The 19625-nt window shown below is 41.5% G+C and overlaps 1 protein-coding gene across 4 annotated transcripts; it reads right to left on the bottom strand.

The window, feature by feature from the left end:
• Positions 1–22: 22 nt before the first annotated feature.
• Positions 23–15670, bottom strand: LOC118369443 (serum response factor-like). 4 transcript variants are annotated; one of them, XM_052498265.1, is made up of 6 exons: positions 15407–15670; positions 7059–7220; positions 5039–5140; positions 4625–4795; positions 4098–4199; positions 23–2573 (listed from the first exon to the last, which is right to left on the bottom strand). In XM_052498265.1, the coding sequence occupies exons 1-6, from the start codon at positions 15555–15557 to the stop codon at positions 2536–2538; spliced, it is 726 nt and encodes a 241-aa protein (XP_052354225.1). In that variant the 5' UTR covers positions 15558–15670; the 3' UTR covers positions 23–2535. The 4 variants fall into 4 exon arrangements, with proteins under 4 accessions (XP_052354225.1, XP_052354224.1, XP_052354227.1 ...); XM_052498264.1 differs by having other exon boundaries at positions 4123–4199; positions 15407–15669; XM_052498267.1 differs by having other exon boundaries at positions 4667–4795; positions 15407–15669.
• Between the last annotated feature and the right edge of the window lie 3955 nt (positions 15671–19625).

The following is a 19625-nucleotide window of genomic DNA, read 5'->3' as shown; positions in this document are numbered from 1 at the left end:
CAAAAGTTTTGTACATGGTTACGTACATGGTTACGTTTAGATACGAAAACAAAACTGCACAAAATAACCATTTTATATTTTTACCATGACTGCACTTCCATTTATTCATCTCCTTTTTAAACGTTTTTTTTTTTTTTGAGATCCATTAGAAGAATCTGAGATAACAAGTGTCAACTTCTAACCCACAAGACTTTGGCTGGGATTCCATCCAAAACCTCAATATGGCGCGCTTGACACAAAAGAATTTCCAATTGAGCGGTCGAAATCTGAACGGCTGATCTTGAATGTGATCTCCGCAACATTGCCTTTAAAAGACGCAATGTCTACAAACATGATCGGCTTGAATCTTGGCCTTTGATTGCAAATAAAAAATAAAAAAGCATTGCATGAACTTGCTCAATACATTGTCAGCTCAGTCCATATATACACAAAAATATTCCACTGACTGGAGAAACAATTTCCTGGGATGGGAGAAATACATGAGTTTAATGTACAGTAAAAGCTAAGGTCCAAGGCTCTTGCGTGATGGTTTGCAGAATAAACAGACATTTCAATTCCCTTCATGAGAACGTAAACCCACAACTATGAAAAAGAGGCCCTGTTGGTAAAAAGAAAATGGTGCTCTTACTATCCCCAATCCACCTTGGTAAAGTGGGTCCTAACTGGGTCAAATACCATTATTTCTCCAAATAAATACTATGAAGTTAAGTCTTTAAAACTTGTAGTGGGTTAACTCACTTTTTGAAATACCCTTTAAAACCTCACTATTCTTCGTGAACACAGTTAAATGTAAAATGTAAATTCCTAAGAAAATGCCAGCATAGCATGTTGAAATGGTTCAGAGGCAATATGCCATTGTATAGATTTATTGGTTGATTGATCAACCATGTTATAATCAGACCTGGGTTCATATACATAAGTTGTGCTTGATTGAGCCTGCCTGTTGTAATGGAACCAATATAAGTCTCAAAAGTGCAAACCCCTCCCACCTAGCATAATTAAGCATATATAATACATTAATCCAGGTATGGTTATAAGGAGACTAACAAACCCTTCATACAGTACTGACACCTGGAGAAAATACCCTTTTTAGTTCAGTGTTTTATCCTGGCATTCTGTCCAATTCTTAACTGAAACAGGAGCTTGCTAGTGCCCTGCTACCAACTGCCCAGACTAGCGAAAATAACTTTCAGTAACCTACATGGCCATACAGTCACCAGTAGACGCAGTCCTTCAGCACTGTGACTGGCAAGGTGTGAAGAGGTCATTGTGATTCACTCTAGAAAGATGTCACCCTTGTCAGTCAGTTTGGCACAAACTGGCTTATATTTCACAACGCAGGATCCGCATATCCAGCGAACTCTATTTAAATAATTAAACTATACATTTTTACCAGAATATATTTTACGCTTCAGAATACATTATCTTGTAAGGTTAGTTGGCCAACTATAAGAAATCGCCCTCAGAACAGCCTCAATTCTTCAGGTCATGGACTCTACATGGTGTCGAAAGCATTCGACAGGGAAGTTGGCCCTTGTTGACTCCAATGCTTCCCACAGTTGGGTCAAGTTGGCTGGATGTCCTTTGGGTGGTGGACTATTATTGAAACACACGCAAAACTGTTGCGTGTGAAAAACCAAGCAGTTCTTAACACAAACTGGTGCGCCTGCCACCTACTACCATACCCCGTTCAAAGGCACTTAAATCTTTTGTCATTCACCCTCAATGGCACACATACACAATCCATGTCTCAATTGTCTCAAGACTTAAAATCCTTCTTTAACACGTCTCCTCCCCTTCATCTACACTGATTGGAGTGGATTGAACAAGTGACATCAATAAGGGATCATAGGAATCACCTGGTCAGTGTATGTCATGAAAGAGCAGGTGTACATAGTGTATAAATAATTAATTTATTCTATATGCAAATTACTTGCATATACAAAACAACTATATGCCATCACACAAACAGGCAAAAAATACAATTTGATTCAATTCAAAAATAATTATGTACATTTACAAATGTCTTTAACCCCAAAGCCACCATACCCTTCCCATTTATAAATCCCACGTTTACACGCGCACACACACACACACACACACACACACACACACACACACACACAAAAATGTATCTTTGGCTGACGTGTGGAGCTGCAGCACATGCATCATGTGCACTTGACAAATAATTACAGACCCCCACCCCCCCAAAAAAATAATACTATAGACAAGGTATTCCAAAAGGAGGATTTAGTGAATATCTCAATTCCTTTCTATGCTTTAGTGAATGAATACATACGTATTTTCAAACATCTACTCACATACAAAGCTTAGCGACACACATACCCTTCCATACGTGTGCAAACATACAGAATTGTAATGTAAATGCAACACACAGAGCTGTAAAATGAAATGCTGATGGAAGGCATCAATAAATAGAGATGTCTGGCCAGTTTCCATGGGCCTCAGTGTGTCTGTCAGTCGTTCTTAGTGTTCTGGGTGGTGTCCAGGCTGACCACCTGCAGCTCTGTCAGGTTACTGCTGCTGCTGCTCAACTGCTGACCAATCACCATCTGCAACACAGCACATAAACATCAGCATGCGCCACTGAAGACCAATCAAAGTCAAAGAAAATTAAAGTGACATTGGGAAAGAAGAGAGAACATAACTCTATGCTCAGCATGGGTCCACCACAGATAGAACAATGAGCCGGATGTATAAATCTGAACCATTCGGTTGGCATTTCCACTCAGCACCAAATATGGTGATGAGAGGAATCCCAGTGGCCGCCAGGGGGAGAAGATGGATTTTGCCCAACATTCTACGAATTTTCTCATCGATGAAACGGTTGATATCAATACAGTTTTCTGTTCCCAAAACTAGAATATGTGATGAACAGTTTTGTAGACTTTACCCTTTGTCAAAGTTGTTTTTAAATTTCATTGTTTAGGAGTGCAAGGGCGAATTGAATTATTGCACACGTGCACTTGACAGAGTAGGCGTTCCCCCACGGAAATATGCAAATACATGCCAGAACGAGGCAATAGATCTCACTAGCTCATGCTTGGCTCTGCCCACCACCTTGCTTGTTCTGCCCACTATGATTAATTTGCTCCCATTGGAAACGACAGGCTGTGGTCTATCTTGGGTTAATTATAAAAAATCTTTGGTTCCACTTTGCATGCCTTAATTTGCACTGTTGAGTAGCCTATTGCCAGACAATACACCTGCCTAACATGATTGGGGTCAATTCCATTTCAATTCCAGGTAATTCAGGAAGTAAACAAATTCAAAATGCTCCTAATTGAAAAGCATTGAAGATAATTAATTTTTGTGTACTTCCTGAATTGACCCCAACCCTGCTGCCTAAGCACACAATTATTGACATTAAATTGATTAACTAAAATCCTCTATTTTTGAAAAGAAAGCTTCTTCTAAAAGCATCACTTTGCATGAGTTTGGTCATTTGTGTTGTTATAGTGTACGGTAGCTATTGTACTCCAACTAAGGCTCTGTGAAACACAATGGATTATATTCTGCTCCTAAACTTTAGTCATTCACTCACATTCACCTCTATAAAAAGCCAATCTATTGAAATCTCAATCCTGCGTGACTTTGACTGATTTCCTCAATACAAATTAAAAAAGTATTCCAAAGAACATATGGCTTTCAATAATGTTCGGTGCAGTGTTGTCCAAACATCCTTTTCATTTTTATTTAACGGTTGTTTAACTAGGCAAGTCAGTTAAGAACAAGTTCTTATTTTACAATGACAGCCTATCCCAGGCCAAACCCTCCCCTAACTCTGACGACACTGGGCCAACTGTGCGCTGCCCTATGGGACTCCAGATCACAGCCTGTTGTGATACAGCCCGGAATCGAACCAGGGTCTGTGACGCCTCTAGCACTGAGATGCAGTGCCTTAGACCGCTGCACCACTCTGGAGCCCCAAATGTCATAGGAGTAGATCATCCACATACAGTAACAGTACAGGAGGCAGGCCAAACCCTCCCCTCCACAGTGATAAACAGTGCTCTGTCCGGATGCATTAGTGCATGTCAGTGGCATGCTGGTTGCAGAGAGAATGAGAGTTTCACTTGTAAAATGTAGGTCTTGCCGTACTGGGTGTAGCTGCACTGCAGAAACAGGGATCTGCATGGTGCCCGAGGGTGCCGTAAGGAATACCTGAGGGACAGCACCTAGCCAAGAGAGAGACGGACACATACAAACATGAACACAGCCCTCTCATCTAAACTAACATTTTACCACTGAATATATACAGAGACTAACATTATACCACTGAATATATACAGAGACTATGTGCATGCTGTATAGGCTATACCACCCCACTTTGGGTCGGGGTCAAACTCACTAGCCTGTCATAGTCAACCTCCCGACTATGTAGCTATATTCATACCAGATCTGGGTTAAAACAGTATGCGTTTTCATCCTTTGAGCATTTGATTAAGCCTGCCTGGAATGCCAGATGGGATAGGTTGCACTTTTTGGAGCATTTCATAGGTTAAGCTCAACACACCCAGCTAAAAAAAAATACTAATTGAACTGAGGTCTGAATCATATATCAATCAACCTCCCCATCAACCCACAGCCAGTGTAGCCTCACCTGTGTCCCAGCGTAGCCTACTGTAGTCAAGCGTGGTCTCACCTGTGTCCTGGCCATGTCCGTGGGACACCTGCATGGCCGAGGGGCTGGACGCGTACATCACTGTGTGGGGGCTGGTGTACATCATGTGCCCCGCCATGGACGTGGGCACAGACGATGTGACAATGGTCGCTGGGGGAGTGGGGAAAAGATAGTGTATAAGACAAAGTAAGAAGTTTAGAAGAGACATTGCCCACCAGATGGCACTGTATCACTGAGGGAAAATTCAATTCTGTTCAACTGAAGTTGACCCCTCATAACAGTATTGTAGACTACAACCTTCTGCTCACTCAAGAAAGATAAGTTAGACTCTGGATAGAGCTTATCACACATAACCAGGGTTGTACAGCCCTGTGTTAGACAGAGGAGAGTTACCAGTGGAGACAGTCGAGGTCTGGGAGATCTCCGAGCTGCTGTCGTTGGTGTGTGTGGTGGGGTGCACCTGGATGGCCTGCAGCTGCTGGGTCATCCCTCCCCCTGGAGGGGAACAGGCAACACAAAACAGCTGATCACTCACCTGTACACTATTCTAATCTTCTGTCGAAACTCTTATAAATGGTAGGATTATTAGTTTGCCCCATACAGTTTTGGACATGGTTTCATACACCTATGTACAGTCAACTAAAGTTCATGCCTGCCTCATGCCTGTTATTCCTTGTACAGTTGTGGCCAAAAGTTTTGAGAATGACACAAATATACATTTTCACAAAGTCTGCTGCCTCAGTTTGTATGATGGCAATTTGCATATACTCCAGAATCATTATAAAGAGTGATCAGATGAATGGCAATTAATTGCAAAGTCCCTCTTTGCTGTGCAAATGAACTGAATCCCCTAAAACATTTCCACTGCATTTCAGCCCTGCCACAAAAGGACCAGCTGACATCAGCTGACATCAGCTGACATCATGTCGTTAACACAGGTGTGAGTGTTGACGAGGACAAGGCTGGAGATCACTCTGTCATGCTGATTGAGTCCAAATAACAGACTGGAAGCTTCAAAAGGAGGGTGGTGGTTGGAATCATTGCTCTTCCTCTGTCAACCATGGTTACCTGCAAGGAAACACGTGCCATCATCACTGCTTTGAACAAAAAGGGCTTCACAGGCAAGGATATTGCTGCCAGTAAGATTGCACCTAAATCAACCATTTATCGGATCATCAAGAACTTCAAGGAGAGCGGGTCAATTGTTGTGAAGAAGGCTTCAGGGCGCCCAAGAAAGTCCAGCAAGCAACAGGACCGTCTCCTAAAGTTGATTCAGCTGCGGGATCGGGGCACCACCAGTACAGAGCTTGCTCAGGAATGGCAGCAGGCAGGTGTGAGTGCATCTGCACGCACAGTGAGGCGAAGACTTTTGGAGGATGACCTGGTGTCAAGGGCAGCAAAGAAGATACTTCTCTCCAGGAAAAACATCAGGGACAGACTGATATTCTGCAAAACGTACATGGATTGGACTGCTGAGGACTGGGGTAATGTCATTTTCTCTGATGAATCCCCTTTCCGAATGTTTGGGGCATCCGGAAAAAAGCTTGTCCGGAGAAGACAAGGTGAACGCGACCATCAGTCCTGTGTCATGCCAACAGTAAAGCATCCTGAGACCATTCATGTGTGGGGTTGCTTCTCGGCCAAGGGAGTGGGCTCACTCACAATTTTGCCTCAGAATACAGAATGGAATAAAGAATGGTACCAACACATCCTCAGAGAGCAACTTCTCCCATCCATCCAGGAACAGTTTGATGACGAACAACGCCTTTTCCAACATGATGGAGCACCTTGCCATAAGGCAAAAGTGATAACTAAGTGGCTCGGGGAACAAAACATCAATATTTTGGGTCCATGGCCAGGAAACTCCCCAGACCTTAATCCCATTGAGAACTTGTGGTCAATCCTCAAGAGGCGTGTGGACAAACAAAAACCCACAAGTTCTGACAAACTCCAAGCATTGATTATGCAAGAATGGGCTGCCATCAGTCAGGATGTGGCCCAGAAGATAACTGACAGCATGCCAGGGTGGATTGCAGAGGTCTTGAAAAAGAAGGGTCAACACTGCAAATATTGACTCTTTGCATCAACTTCATGTAATTGTCAAGAAAAGCCTTTGACATTTACGAAATGCTTGTAATTATACTTCAGTATTCCATAGTAACATCAGACAAAAATATCTATATCTATATCTAATATCTATAGACACTCAATGTGTTTTATAAAGCCCACAAGACACCAACCTTATCATCCTGCGAATCTCAAAAAACAACTGGGGGCAGGAACTTCCCTTACAGAGCTCCGGGATGCCCGCTTACCCATTAATAGAAGAAGGGGAAAACTTGTCTCTGTCGACCTACAGACAAACTAGTCTGTCAACAGACACAGACGAGACTCTTTCTCCCGACAGACTGACCTAGGGAGACTGCAGCGGGGAATCGGAAGACGGCCTGCTGGCCCTGCTGTGTCAGTTGTGATGCGGTGAGCTTCTGGCCCCGCTGTCCCGGGATGGCCAGTGTGTGCTGGTGCAGCTGGCTGAGCGGAATGGTGGGGGTGCCGGGAGGGAGAGAAGTGCCTGCTGCAGGAGGGAAAAAAGGATGAGTGAGTGAGTTAGAGTGAGAGAGTGAGAGAGAGAGAGAGAGAGAGAGATTCAGCCTGCTGTCATAATGGGAGAGAAAGGGAGCCGGAGACAAAGATCTGCTACGTCGGGACCCAGAACAACATCTCTGCGCTACTCAGTCGGTTAGCCACACTATCACTACAAGCAGACATCACAACAAGGGCAACAACAATACTTTAGAATGTCACTGATTGCACCACTACATGAACCATTTTTTAAAACATTTTTTTAACCTTTATTTAAATCAAACTAAGACTTCTTAAGCTTTAAGGTGGTTATTTCACAGTATTACATGGCTGTAACAGCAGCTACCATTTCATGTCTTAAATTGATGGTCATTTTTACTAGTAGACCTGGACCTCCTGTACTAATTTGATCTCTTTTAATATCAATATAGCAAATCCTATTACAAGGGGCACATCTGGCTCCAAAACACTCTGTTTGAGCAGGGGCTCCATTAATTACAAATAAATTATAATTTCACAACAATTGAACTGCCTAATCTTCACTGAATATTCATGACCAATTATAGGCAGAGATCGGCAGCCAACTCGGGGATGGCCATTGTGTTGGACCTCCTAATTATTCCTCTCCTACAATGAAAATCAAAGGCATGAGCCCATTGGATGTAGATGTTCCCTTCGTGGATACTGGGGCTTTGTAATACATGTCAAATATAACCAAGTTGAAAGGGCTTCCTGGAGATGTGAAACACGGCAAAATATAAACAACTGTTTAAGTGGAAACGCAAGTCACGCTACTGCCACGAACCACCTCGACGTCTTGGCAAGATTATTCAAACTGAAATCATGTTGACGGACCAGATCTGGGTTCAAATATATATTTTTTTCAAATTATATATATTTTTAAATAATAACCAAATCAGCAAATACATTTTGAAGTATTTCAATAATTCCCTATAAATACTATTTTAAACTATTTTCAAATACCCTAGAACCAAACAGGTCTGCTAAGCGCAAACTTGAATGTTGTGAAAATTCTGTGCAACTTCCAGCTCGTGTTTACTGTGAACACTGAGGCTGTACCCACGCCATGTAACCACACCAGCATTGTAGGCACTTGTCCCATTAGTTAACTTCTTATGGCTGGGGGGCAGTATTGAGTAGCTTGGATGAATAAGGTGCCCAGAGTAAACAGCCTGCTCCTCAGTCCCAGTTGTTAATATATGCATATTATTAGTATATTTGGATAGAAAACATTCTGAAGTTTCTAAACCTGTTTGAATGATGTATGTGAGTATAACAGAACTCATATGGCAGGCGAAACACCTGAGAAAAAATCCAACCAGGAAGTGGGAAATCTGAGGTTGGTCGATTTTCAACTCAGCTCCTATTGAAGATACCGTGATATATTGGTCATGTTGCACTTCCTAAAGCTTCCACTAGATGTCAACCGTCTTTAGAAACTTGTTTGAGGCTTCCCCTTTGAAGGGGGGCTGAATGATAGAGGGGAATGAGTCAGAGGTCTGCCAGCAGCCACGAGCTGGTCACGCGCATTCACATGAGAGGTAGCTCCCTTCCCATTGCTTTTCTGAAGACAAAGGAATTCTCCGGTTGGAACATTATTAAAGATTTATGTTAAAAACATTCTAAAGATTGATTCTATACATCGTTTGACATGTTTCTACGGACTGTAACGGAACTTTTTGACATTTCTTCTGCTCCTAGTGAACGCGCTTCGTGACTTTGAATTGGTTTACAAAACGCACTAACAAAAGTAGCCATTTGGACATAAATGATGGACATTATCGAACAAATCAAACATTTATTGTGGAACTGGGATTCCTGGGAGTGCATTCTGATGAAGATCATCAAAGGTAAGTGAATATTTATAATGTTATTTCTGACTTCTGTTGACTGCACAATATGGCGGATATCTTTTTGGCTTGTTGGGCTCTGAGCGCCGTACTCAGATTATTGCATGGTTTGCTTTTTCCGTAAAGCTTTTTTGAAATCTGACAGCAGTTGCATGAAGGAGAAGTGGATCTAAAATTCCATGTGTAACACTTGTATCTTTGATCAATGTTTATTATGAGTATTTATGGAAATTGATGTGGCTCTCTGCAAAATTACAGGATGTTTTTGAAACTACTGAACCTAACGTGCCAATGTATAATACGATTTTTTGATATAAATATAAACTTTCCCGAACAAAACATACATGTAATATGTAACATGAAGTCCTATGAGTGTCATCTGATGAAGATCAAAGGTTAGTTATTAATTCTCTCTCTATTTCTGATTTTTGTGACTCCACTCTTTGGCTAGATAAATGGCTGTTTTTTTGTGACTTGGCTCTGACCTAACATAATCGTTTGTGGTGCTTTCGCTGTAAAGCCTATTTGAAATCGTACACTGTGGTTTGATTAACAACAAGATTACCTTTAAAATTGTATAAGATACTTGCATGTTTGAGTAATTTTAATTATGAGATGTCTGTTGTTTGAATTTGGCGCCCTGGACTTTCACTGGCTGTTGTCATATCCATCCCGTTAACGGGATCTCAGCCCTAAGAAGTTTTAATCACAAAAATTGAGGATTAGCTGATAACTATGAAAAAAGCATTCGGGATAATATAGAGAATCTGGAACTATTTATTGAGCAGCATTTTGATATGCTCGAAAAAGAAATGGATACATCGAAGTGAACAAGAGAAGACCCTTCCTCGAGTTCTGCAAGCGAAACTGAAGGGAAGCCGCCGTCTAAAATTCCAAATTTAACATCGGAAGGGGACGTTTTTATAACTCTGCCTCCAGAAGATAGCATTGCTTACAAGTATGAGCGAGCAGTTATAAAACTGGATATATTACCTGTGCTACTGGGGGAGGTTGAGGTCTTAAAAACAGGAATGGGTTACAGTAATAAAATGGAAGAAATATGAGCGGATAATAAGACATTGAAAACTACCGTGGACTCTACAGAGAGGCTACGGTATGAAAATAAAACAATGAAAGCCAAATTACTTGATCTAAAGAGCAGAAGTATGGAAAATGATATTGTTATAATGGGAATAAAGGAGGATGAAAACAAAAACTATAAGTCAACGGAGGAAAAAGTAATGGTGTTCATGAAACGTAACCTCAAAATGATGGACGAACAGGTGAAAACCATTGATTTTCAAAAGGGCACATCGTTTCGGTGGCACAGCAGAGGGAAGGTCCCTTCCGATTGTGGCTATGCTAACCCACTACAAAATGAAAATTGCCTTGTTACAACACAGGGTAGGGAATTGAAGAACAGCCCATTCTCTATTAATGAGCAATTTCCCCATGAAATAGTGGAGACGACATGCCCTGTACCCCAATATCAAAAGGCTCCAAGCAGAGAAGCAGAATGTTCGTCTAGTGGTCGATAAAGTATATGTAAAACAACCAAATGTTCAAGGACTTGGAAGATTACAACGTTGCTGTGAGTGATAGCTACCTCCTGTTGTTGAAGTAGTCCCGATACATATTTGCACTGCATTACACAGTACAAATATGGATTCATTTGTTTTTTACCCCAAACATTTTTACATTAAGAACTTCATTTATGTTTATTCATGCAGTATGGAAACGTGGACGTCAAATAAAGTTGGATTTATGGTAATGCAGAATGGGTATGATGAACTTAGCCTTTTTCTATTTAGGCAATATTGAATTTTGGACGTAATATTAGGTTTAGATTTAGGGGAAGGCGAAGATGGGTAAGGATGGCCTTTTTTCTTTATGAATTTGTATTTATTTAATTTGAAGATTATACATTACAAATACCAAGGTTGTTTTTTTAGTTTGCTATGATACATGGCCTAATTGTAGAGGTCGGGTATACTATGACTTAAAAGCTGTTATATATAGTGGTTAGAGCGTTGGGCCAGTAACCGAAAAGTTGCTGGATCGTATCCCCGACCTGATAAGGTAAAAACCTGTCGTTCTGACCTGAGCAAGGCAGTTAGTCCACTGTTCCCCAGGCTCTGAAGACGTGGATGTCAATTATGGCACCTCTCTGATTCAGAGGGGTTAAATGTGGCAGACACATTTCAGTTGAATGCATTCAGTTGTACAACTGACTAGGTAGACCCCCTTTCCTTTCCCTTTTCTATAGTGGGGCTCTTGTTCGACGATGTGAATCGGAACGATTCGCTTTTAAGATAAAACTTAATAAATATGAATAGATTTATTATAGGGCTAGGACAAAGGATTATATAATGAATAGGCCTATATGCTCCTAAAATATGCTCCTAAAATAATTGGTGTTATTACCCTTTTACATTTAAAAAAATAAATCTCAATGTAAAAAATGTAAATGATGATTATTGTTCAGATACACACCAGCAAATGGATTGGGTATTGTCAACAGGGTTGTTATCTCTAGTGTGTGGCGGGCTGGTTAACACTGGGATAAAGTGATTAAAGTTAACGGTAGCACATTACAATAACTGGCTTATGGAAGCACTTCTCTAAGTAAGAGAAAGGTATATTATATATTTCTATATAAGCTATTAATGCTACCTTGATAGAGCAACAACCCTGGAATAAAAACAAAATGTGTGTGGGTTGAGAGAGGGTTGGTTTTACAGGTTCACTCACTCTGGATTGTCAGTACAGCATGTATTTTTGGCTATCGTGCCATGGCTGTGTCAGAGTCGATTGTATGTTAAACGTGGGTATTCCTTTATGGGCAGTGTGATGCCTAAGACATATTTTTACTTGCAGTCAATAGAATCTGTTCCTTTTTCCTTCTACCTTTTTTTGTCGGGAATACAACAGGATATAATGAGGACAACATGCAATATAACTTGCATGTAATGGACATTTAAAAGAAAGGACTGGTCTTATGATATTATTTAGGTTGCTTTCTCTTCATTCTTTCAAAGATTTGTCCTCCGAAGAGGATGGGTTGGTAGTATTATTATTTTTAAAGTTAGTTTTAACAGTGGCCAAGTAGGCTACTGTGGCTATTTGATCATAATGTAGGCCTACTAGATTGGCCTACCATAAAAAAAACTATGGATAAAATGCATCCCATATCATTCAGCCTACAGTAGCAGCCAATGTGTGGAGTTAAATGTATACCTACATTCCATGAGACTTTTGAAGAAAAAAAACATGCAGGTCTTGACATTTACCTGTTTATCTACTTGTCCTTCAGACAAGGTGCTGACTGAAAATGTTGTTGTTTGATGCAAGAAACCACTTTCCAAAATAAAATGCATTATTATTTCCATAACGTTATTACAGAGAATCAGACAAATTATGCTACCCTCTGCATATTGGCTATTTAGCTTGTTCAAGCCCATCTCAAAATACAACAAATATATATCCTTTGACAGCTCTTTGGTCTTGGCCATAAGTGGAGTTTGGAGTGTGACTGTTTGAGGTTGTGGACAGGTGTCTTTTATACTGATAACAAGTTCAAACAGGTGCCATTAATAAAGGTAACGAGTGGAGGACAGAGGAGCCTCTTAAAGAAGAAGTTACAGGTCTGTGAGAGCCAAATCTTGCTTGTTTGTAGGTGACCAAATACTTATTTTCCACCATAATTTGCAAATAAATTCATAAAAAATCCTACAATGTGATTTTCTGGATTTTTTTTCTCATTTTGTCTGTCATAGTTGAAGTGTACCTATGATGAAAATTACAGGCCTCTCTCATCATTTTAAGTGGGATAACTTGCACAATTGGTGGCTGAGTAAATACTTTTTTGCCCCACTGTAATTAGTTCAGAGTTTGTTTTGATATTATAACCTGTGTGTCGTGATCGCGTTTGGTGTGGGGGGACAAAATAAATGTATGCGCACAGACGGTTTGGGTTCCGTGTTAGGCACTGCATCGCAGTGCTAGCTGTGCCACCAGAGATCCTGGTTCGAGTCCAGGCTTTGTCGCAGCCAGCCGCGACCGGGAGACCCATGGGGCAGCGCACAATTGGCCCAGCGTCATCCGGGTTAGAGGAGGGTTTGGCCGGCAGGGATGTTCTTATCCCATCGTGTACTAGCGATTCCTGTGGCGGACCAGGTACAATGCACGCTGACACAGTCGCCAGGTGTACGGCGTTTCCTCTGACACATTGCGGCTGGCTTCCGGGTTAAGCGAGCAGTGTGTCAAGAAGCAGTTCTGCTTGGCTGAGTTGTGTTTCGGAGGACGCACGGCTCTCGACCTTCGCTTCTCCTGAGTCTGTAAGGGAGTTGCAGCAATGGGACAATTGGATCTCACGAAATTGGGGAGAAAACGGGGTATAATTATTTATTTTTTAAAATACATTTAGAGAAAGTATTTAACATTCATTCAGAACTGAAAATTAACCCAATATCAACATACGGAAAATACGTATTTTCAACGTTCGTAAAACACATTTTAAACTTCCTGAAAATACTTTTTTTTACACCTTTCATTCAGAACATAAAAGGATCCAAACTTTAACATTTGGAAAATCAGTGATTTGGCTATTTCAGCCACACCCATTGCTGACAGATGTATAACATCGAGCACACAGCCATGCAGTAGAATAGCCCGTACTGAGAAGCTCAGTGACTTTCAATTTGGCAACATCATAGGATGCCACCTTCCCGACAAGTCAGTTTGTCGGGTGCTTCATGAAATGGGTTTGTTTACATGGCCGCGCAGCTGCGCACAAGCCTACAAATCACCATGCATAATGGCAAGTGTAGGCTGAAGTGGTGTAAAGCTCGCCGCCATTGGACTCTGGAACAGTGGAAACGCATTCTCTGGAGTGATGATTCACACTTCACCATCTGGCAGTCCAACAGATAAATCTGGGAAGGCTTTTCCACACTAATAGTGGAAAGCCTTCCCAGAAAAGGAGGCTATCTAGCCAGTTTGACTGTATCATGCCGGAGTAGCTTGATGAGCAATGCCTATTCCATGTTTTATAAGTTAAGTGTTTGGTGTTGACTATAAACTTTACTTAGCTAGACAGCGAAGCTTTATGGAAGAATGTACTATAGCTAGCTAGGATATATTGTCAACATTGAGTTGTGGTTGGTGCACGATCTATACAGCTATAGTAGAGTTTCGTTGGCTTGTAACTCGAGGCTAGCAGCCAATGACGTTCGCTAGCTTATTTGTTTGTGCTCTGATTTAATTTACACAGATGACTTCAGCCATATGAAAAACCTTCCATAGCAAAATATACCTAGCTATCTAGTCTCCTTTGCTTGTAGCTTGCTTCTCTTCTACTGGTGTTAGCTAGCTACAGCTGCTACTAGCTAGCTGCAGCTGTTGTGCAGCAACCAAGTTGTTGGTCCCGGTTTTAGAACTCTGAGATTCGGCTGAAAATATGTTAGCATTGTCAGAAATGCTACAAAAAAGTAACACATTGTTGGTCTGAAATGTCCACGAGAGCGAAAAATTATAAATGTAATAAAAACTTTTGAACCGACAAACGTATTCAGTCAAAATGGATCCAAGTCTAATTGTCACCTTATGGATGCTGTAGCCTGGTTTTAATCCCACTTCTAGAATTTGAGCTAGGTTTGGGCAAAACAATTGTCTGATGACCCTAATGCTATCGACCCTGTCAAAAATCTGGTATAGTGATTCTCAGTAATGGCAGGACGGATCATGACATGAAGCGGATCATTTTTTGTGTTCTTCCAATCAAGTCGATTTTGGAAATTTCCTCGACATTGGTGACATATTGGCTTAGATATGATGGTAGGGAGATTTGAATTTAACATTGAGCTTCAACCGATGCATATACAATTGTTGGGGCGATAAGGTATCCCACTTCACGTCGTGGCTAAGAACAGGTATAATTAAGCAATAAGGCACGAGGGGGTGTGGTATATGGCCAATATACCACGGCTATGGGCTGTTCTTACGCACAACGCATTGCAGAGTTCCTGGACACAGCCCTTAGCCATGGTATATCGGCCAAACCCCAGAGGTTCCTTATTGCTATTATAAACTACTTACCAAGGTAGTTAGTGCAGTAAAAATAAATGTTTTGTCATTCCCGTGGTATACGGTCTGATATACCATAGCTGTCAGCCAATCAGCATTCAGGGCTCGAACCACGCAGTTTATAATTGCCAATATGCCTTACCCACTCAGGCCTTATTGCTTAATTACATTATAGTAAAGTATAGCATAGCATAAAGGCCAGTGTCTCTCCTGCTGTAGGTACCTGACATGAAGGTAAAGCCGCTGGGCAGCTGCATGACCTGCCCTCCGGAGACACCGGTGGTCTTGAGGACTGTGCCGTTGACGTTGCTGCTAGCGGAGATGGGAGCCAGGTAGTTGGTGATGGGGAAGGAGGGCCCGCTGCTAACCTGCATGGTGGTGGATGTGGTGGGTGCCGTAAGTGCGTGGGTACTGGTGGTGCCCGGGAGGCTGGCCACTGTAAATGCAGGCTTTAGCTGGTCCTGGGGAAGGACAAACAATATGCATTATGAGTGTGGCTGTCAAAATAGCAAGATTCATGCATTCTACAGATTTGATTATTTTGGGGGATTTTGGGCTCTTATACGCTGGACTAAAAACAACTTACTAACAAATCATATCATGTTGAGTGAGTCACATACATATTTTATTCCACAAACCTTACTCCAAGGCAGCACCATTCACTAGAGCCAGTGGGGTAGAGAGGACGTTCATAACCAAGCAATTACCATTGCTTTACTCTCAGCAGGTAGCTAGCTTCCTCCATATACATAGAGAGTGCATTCAGAAGGTATTTCAGACCCCTCCCATTTTGTTACGTTACAGCCTTATTCTAAAATGGATTAAATATTTTTTTCCCCTCAATCTATACACAATACCCCATTATGACAAAGCAAAAACAGGTTTTCTGACATGTATAAAAAAAATTTATACTGAAATACCTTTTTACATAAGTATTCAAACTCTTTGCTATAAGACTAGAAATTGAGCTCAGGTGCATCCTGTTTCCATTGATCATCCTTGATGTTTCTACAACTTGATTGGAGTCAACCTGTGGTAAATTAAATTGTTTGGGACATGATTTGGAAAGGCACACATCTGTCAATATAAGGAACCACAGTTGACAGTGGATGTCAGAGAAAAAACCAAGCCATGAGGTCGAAGGAATTGTCCGTGGAGCTCCCAGACAGGATTGTGTCGAGGCACAGATCTGGGGAAGGTCCCCAAGAACACAGTGGCCTCCATCATTCTTAAATGGAAAACTTTGGAAACACCAAGACTCTTCCTAGAGCTGGCCTTCCATCCAAATTGATCAATCGGGTGAGAAGGTCCTTGGTCAAGGAGGTGACCAACCCAATGGTCACTCGGACAGAGCTCCAGGGTTCCTCTGTGGAGATGGGAGCACCTTCCAGAAGGACAACCATCTCTGCAGCACGCCACCAACTCAGGCCTTTATGGTAGAGTGGCCAGATGGACCACCAAATCAGGCCTTTATGGTAGAGTGGCCAGATGGAAGCCACTTCTCAGTAAAAGGCACGACAGCCCGCGTGGAGTTTGCCAAAAGGCACCTAAAGGACTCAGACCATGAAAAACAAGATTCTTTGGTCTGACAAAACCAAGATTGAACCTTTTGGCCTGAATGCCAAGCGTCACTTCTGGAGGATACTTGGCACCATCCCTACGGTGAAGCATGGTGGTGGCAGCATCATGCTGTGGGGATGTTTCAGCTGCAGGGACTGGAAGACTAGTTAGGATCGAGGGAAAGATGAACGGAGCAAAGTACAGAGAGATCCTTGATGAAAACTTGCTCCAAAGTGCTCAGGACCTCAGACTGGGGCGAAGGTTCCCCTTCCAACAGGACAACAACCCTAAGGACACAGCAAAGACGACTGGATTGGCTTCGGGACAAGTCACTGAATGTCCTTGAGTGGCCCAGCCAGAGCCCAGACTTCAACCCAATAGAACATCTCTGGAGTGACCTGAAAAAAGCTGTGCAGCAACGCTCCTCATCCAACCGGACAGAGCTCAAGAGGATCTGCAGAGAGGGGAACTCCCAAACTACAGGTGTGCCAAGGTTGTAGCCATACCCAAGAAGACTCAAGGCTGTAATCGCTGCCAAAGGTGCTTCAACAAAGTATTGAGTAAAGGGTCTCAATACTTAAGTAAATGTGATATCAGTTTTTATTTGTAATACATTTGCAAAATAAAATAAAAAAACGTTTTGCTTTGTCATTATGGGTTATTGTGTCTATTGATAAGAGAAGAAAAACTATTTAGACATTTTAGAAAATGGCTGTAACGTAACAATGTGGAAAAAGGGGTCTGAATACTTCCCGAATGGACTGTACACACACACACACACACACACACACCATAGTTTGGACATACCTACTCATTCAAGAGTTTTCTTTATTTGTACTATTTTGTACATTGTATAATAATAGTGAATACAAACAAATGATCAAACAACACACATGGACTCATGAAGTAAACCCCCAAAAAGTTTTAAACAACTCAAAATATATTTCATATTTGTGATTCTTCAAAGTAGCCACCCTTTCCCTTGATGACAGCTTTTCTCTCAACCAGCTTCATGAGATTGAAATGCATTCCAGGTCAAGGAGGTCAATTAACAGGTATGTCTTGTTAAAAGTTAATTTGTGGAAATTCTTTCCTTCTTAATGCATTTGAGCCAATCCGTTGTGTTGTGACAAGGTAGGGGTGGTATAGAGAAGATGGCCTTTTACCAAGTCCATATTATGGCAAGAACATCTCAAATAAGCAAAGAGAAATGACAGTCCATCATTACTTTAAGACATGAAGGTCAGTCAATTTGGAACATTTCAATTACTTTGAAAGTTTCTTAAAGTGCAGTCGCAAAAACCATCAAGCACTATGACGAAACTGGCTCTCAAGGGGACCGACACAGGAAAGGAAAACCCAGAGTTACCTCTGCTGCAGAGGATAAGTTAGAGTTACCAACCTCAGAAATTGCAGCCCAAATAAATGCTTCAGAGTTCAAGTAAGACACATCTCAACATCAACTGTTCAGAGGAGACTGTGAATCAGGCCTATTTAAAAGGTCACCAATAAGAAGAAGAGACTTGCTTGGGCCAAGAAACACGAGCAATGGATATTAGACCGGTGGAAATCTATCCTTTGGTCTAATGAGTCCAGATGTGAGATTTTTGGTTCTAACCGCCGTGTCTTTGTGAGACGCAGAACAACTGAACGGATGATCTCCTCATGTGTGGTTCCCACTGTGAAGCATTGAGGAGGATGTGTGATGGTGTAGGGGTGCTTTGCTGGTAACCCATCAGTGATTTATTTAGAATTCAAGGCACACGTAACCAGCATGGCTACCACAGCATTCTGCAGTGATACACCATCCCATCTGGTTCGCGCTTAGTGCGACTATCATTTGTTTTCAACAAAAAAATGACACATCACACCTCCAGGATGTGGAAGGGCTATTTGACCAAGATGGAGACTGATGGGAGTATATAAACATCCCCACAGCATGTCCGGTTTGTAGACACAATACACAAGTATTCAGACCTTTTATTCAGTATGTGGTTGAAGTAAAATCTTAGAAATTGTTGCATTTATATTTTTGTTCAGTGTAATTGTTTCCAAAGAAGTCATCTTAGTTAGTTCCCTTAGCAGTTCTACCCTCCGGCCTGGAGAAGCAATGTTGTGCATGATAGTCCACCTCAGCAGCTAACAACAACAGAGAGAAGTAGCCTTGGAGGAGCCAGAACAGTCCATAGGGCAGAGCCCATCTTCTGTTTCTGTAGCTTGAGGCAGCTAAATGTACAAGTACACCCTCTGCACGCTAGTATATTACAGGGCAGAGAGAGAGAGAGCGAGAGAGAGACATAGCTTGGGTTGCAAAGGATCGGAAACTCTCTGGGAATTTTCCATGGGAAGTTAAGTCCAGGACTTTTGGGAATTTTGCTTAAAATCATTAAAAAAGTTAGCTTATAACAGTGAACCTTTTTTGTGGGATACACATAACATGCTGACCAGACCGGACAAGTCATGTGCAGGAGTGTCGCAAAATAAATGAACAAATCCATGTTATTCAATTATTGGGCCAAAGAGCGTCTGTGATGCCAAGGGCATACATGATTTTTTGTTAACAAGTAAATAGTAGTCTACAGCAAAGTGTGTTTAAATCATTTATAACATGTTAACAATTTCTGTTAGTTTTTGCTACCATGTGGGTTTTATCTTGCTTGAGCCTCCTGAGTGTTAATTCACCTGTTTCCATACATGTTTCATTTTAAAACATTTATCTTACAAAGGAGTTGTTTAATCTAACTGCTTAACTATTTATCTGTACATGGAATTGTATGTGTTTTTTCTTCTAATCTTTATAGGAAAATGCCACGGGCACTATCTGATGTGTGGAGACATTTCACTGCAGCTAATGTAAAAGCTGTGCACATTTGCAAATACTG

Source organism: Oncorhynchus keta, chromosome 36 (assembly GCF_023373465.1).
Source record: "Oncorhynchus keta strain PuntledgeMale-10-30-2019 chromosome 36, Oket_V2, whole genome shotgun sequence".
In the NCBI taxonomy this organism is placed as follows: Eukaryota; Metazoa; Chordata; class Actinopteri; order Salmoniformes; family Salmonidae; genus Oncorhynchus; species Oncorhynchus keta.
This window is presented reverse-complemented; position numbering and strand designations above follow the sequence as displayed.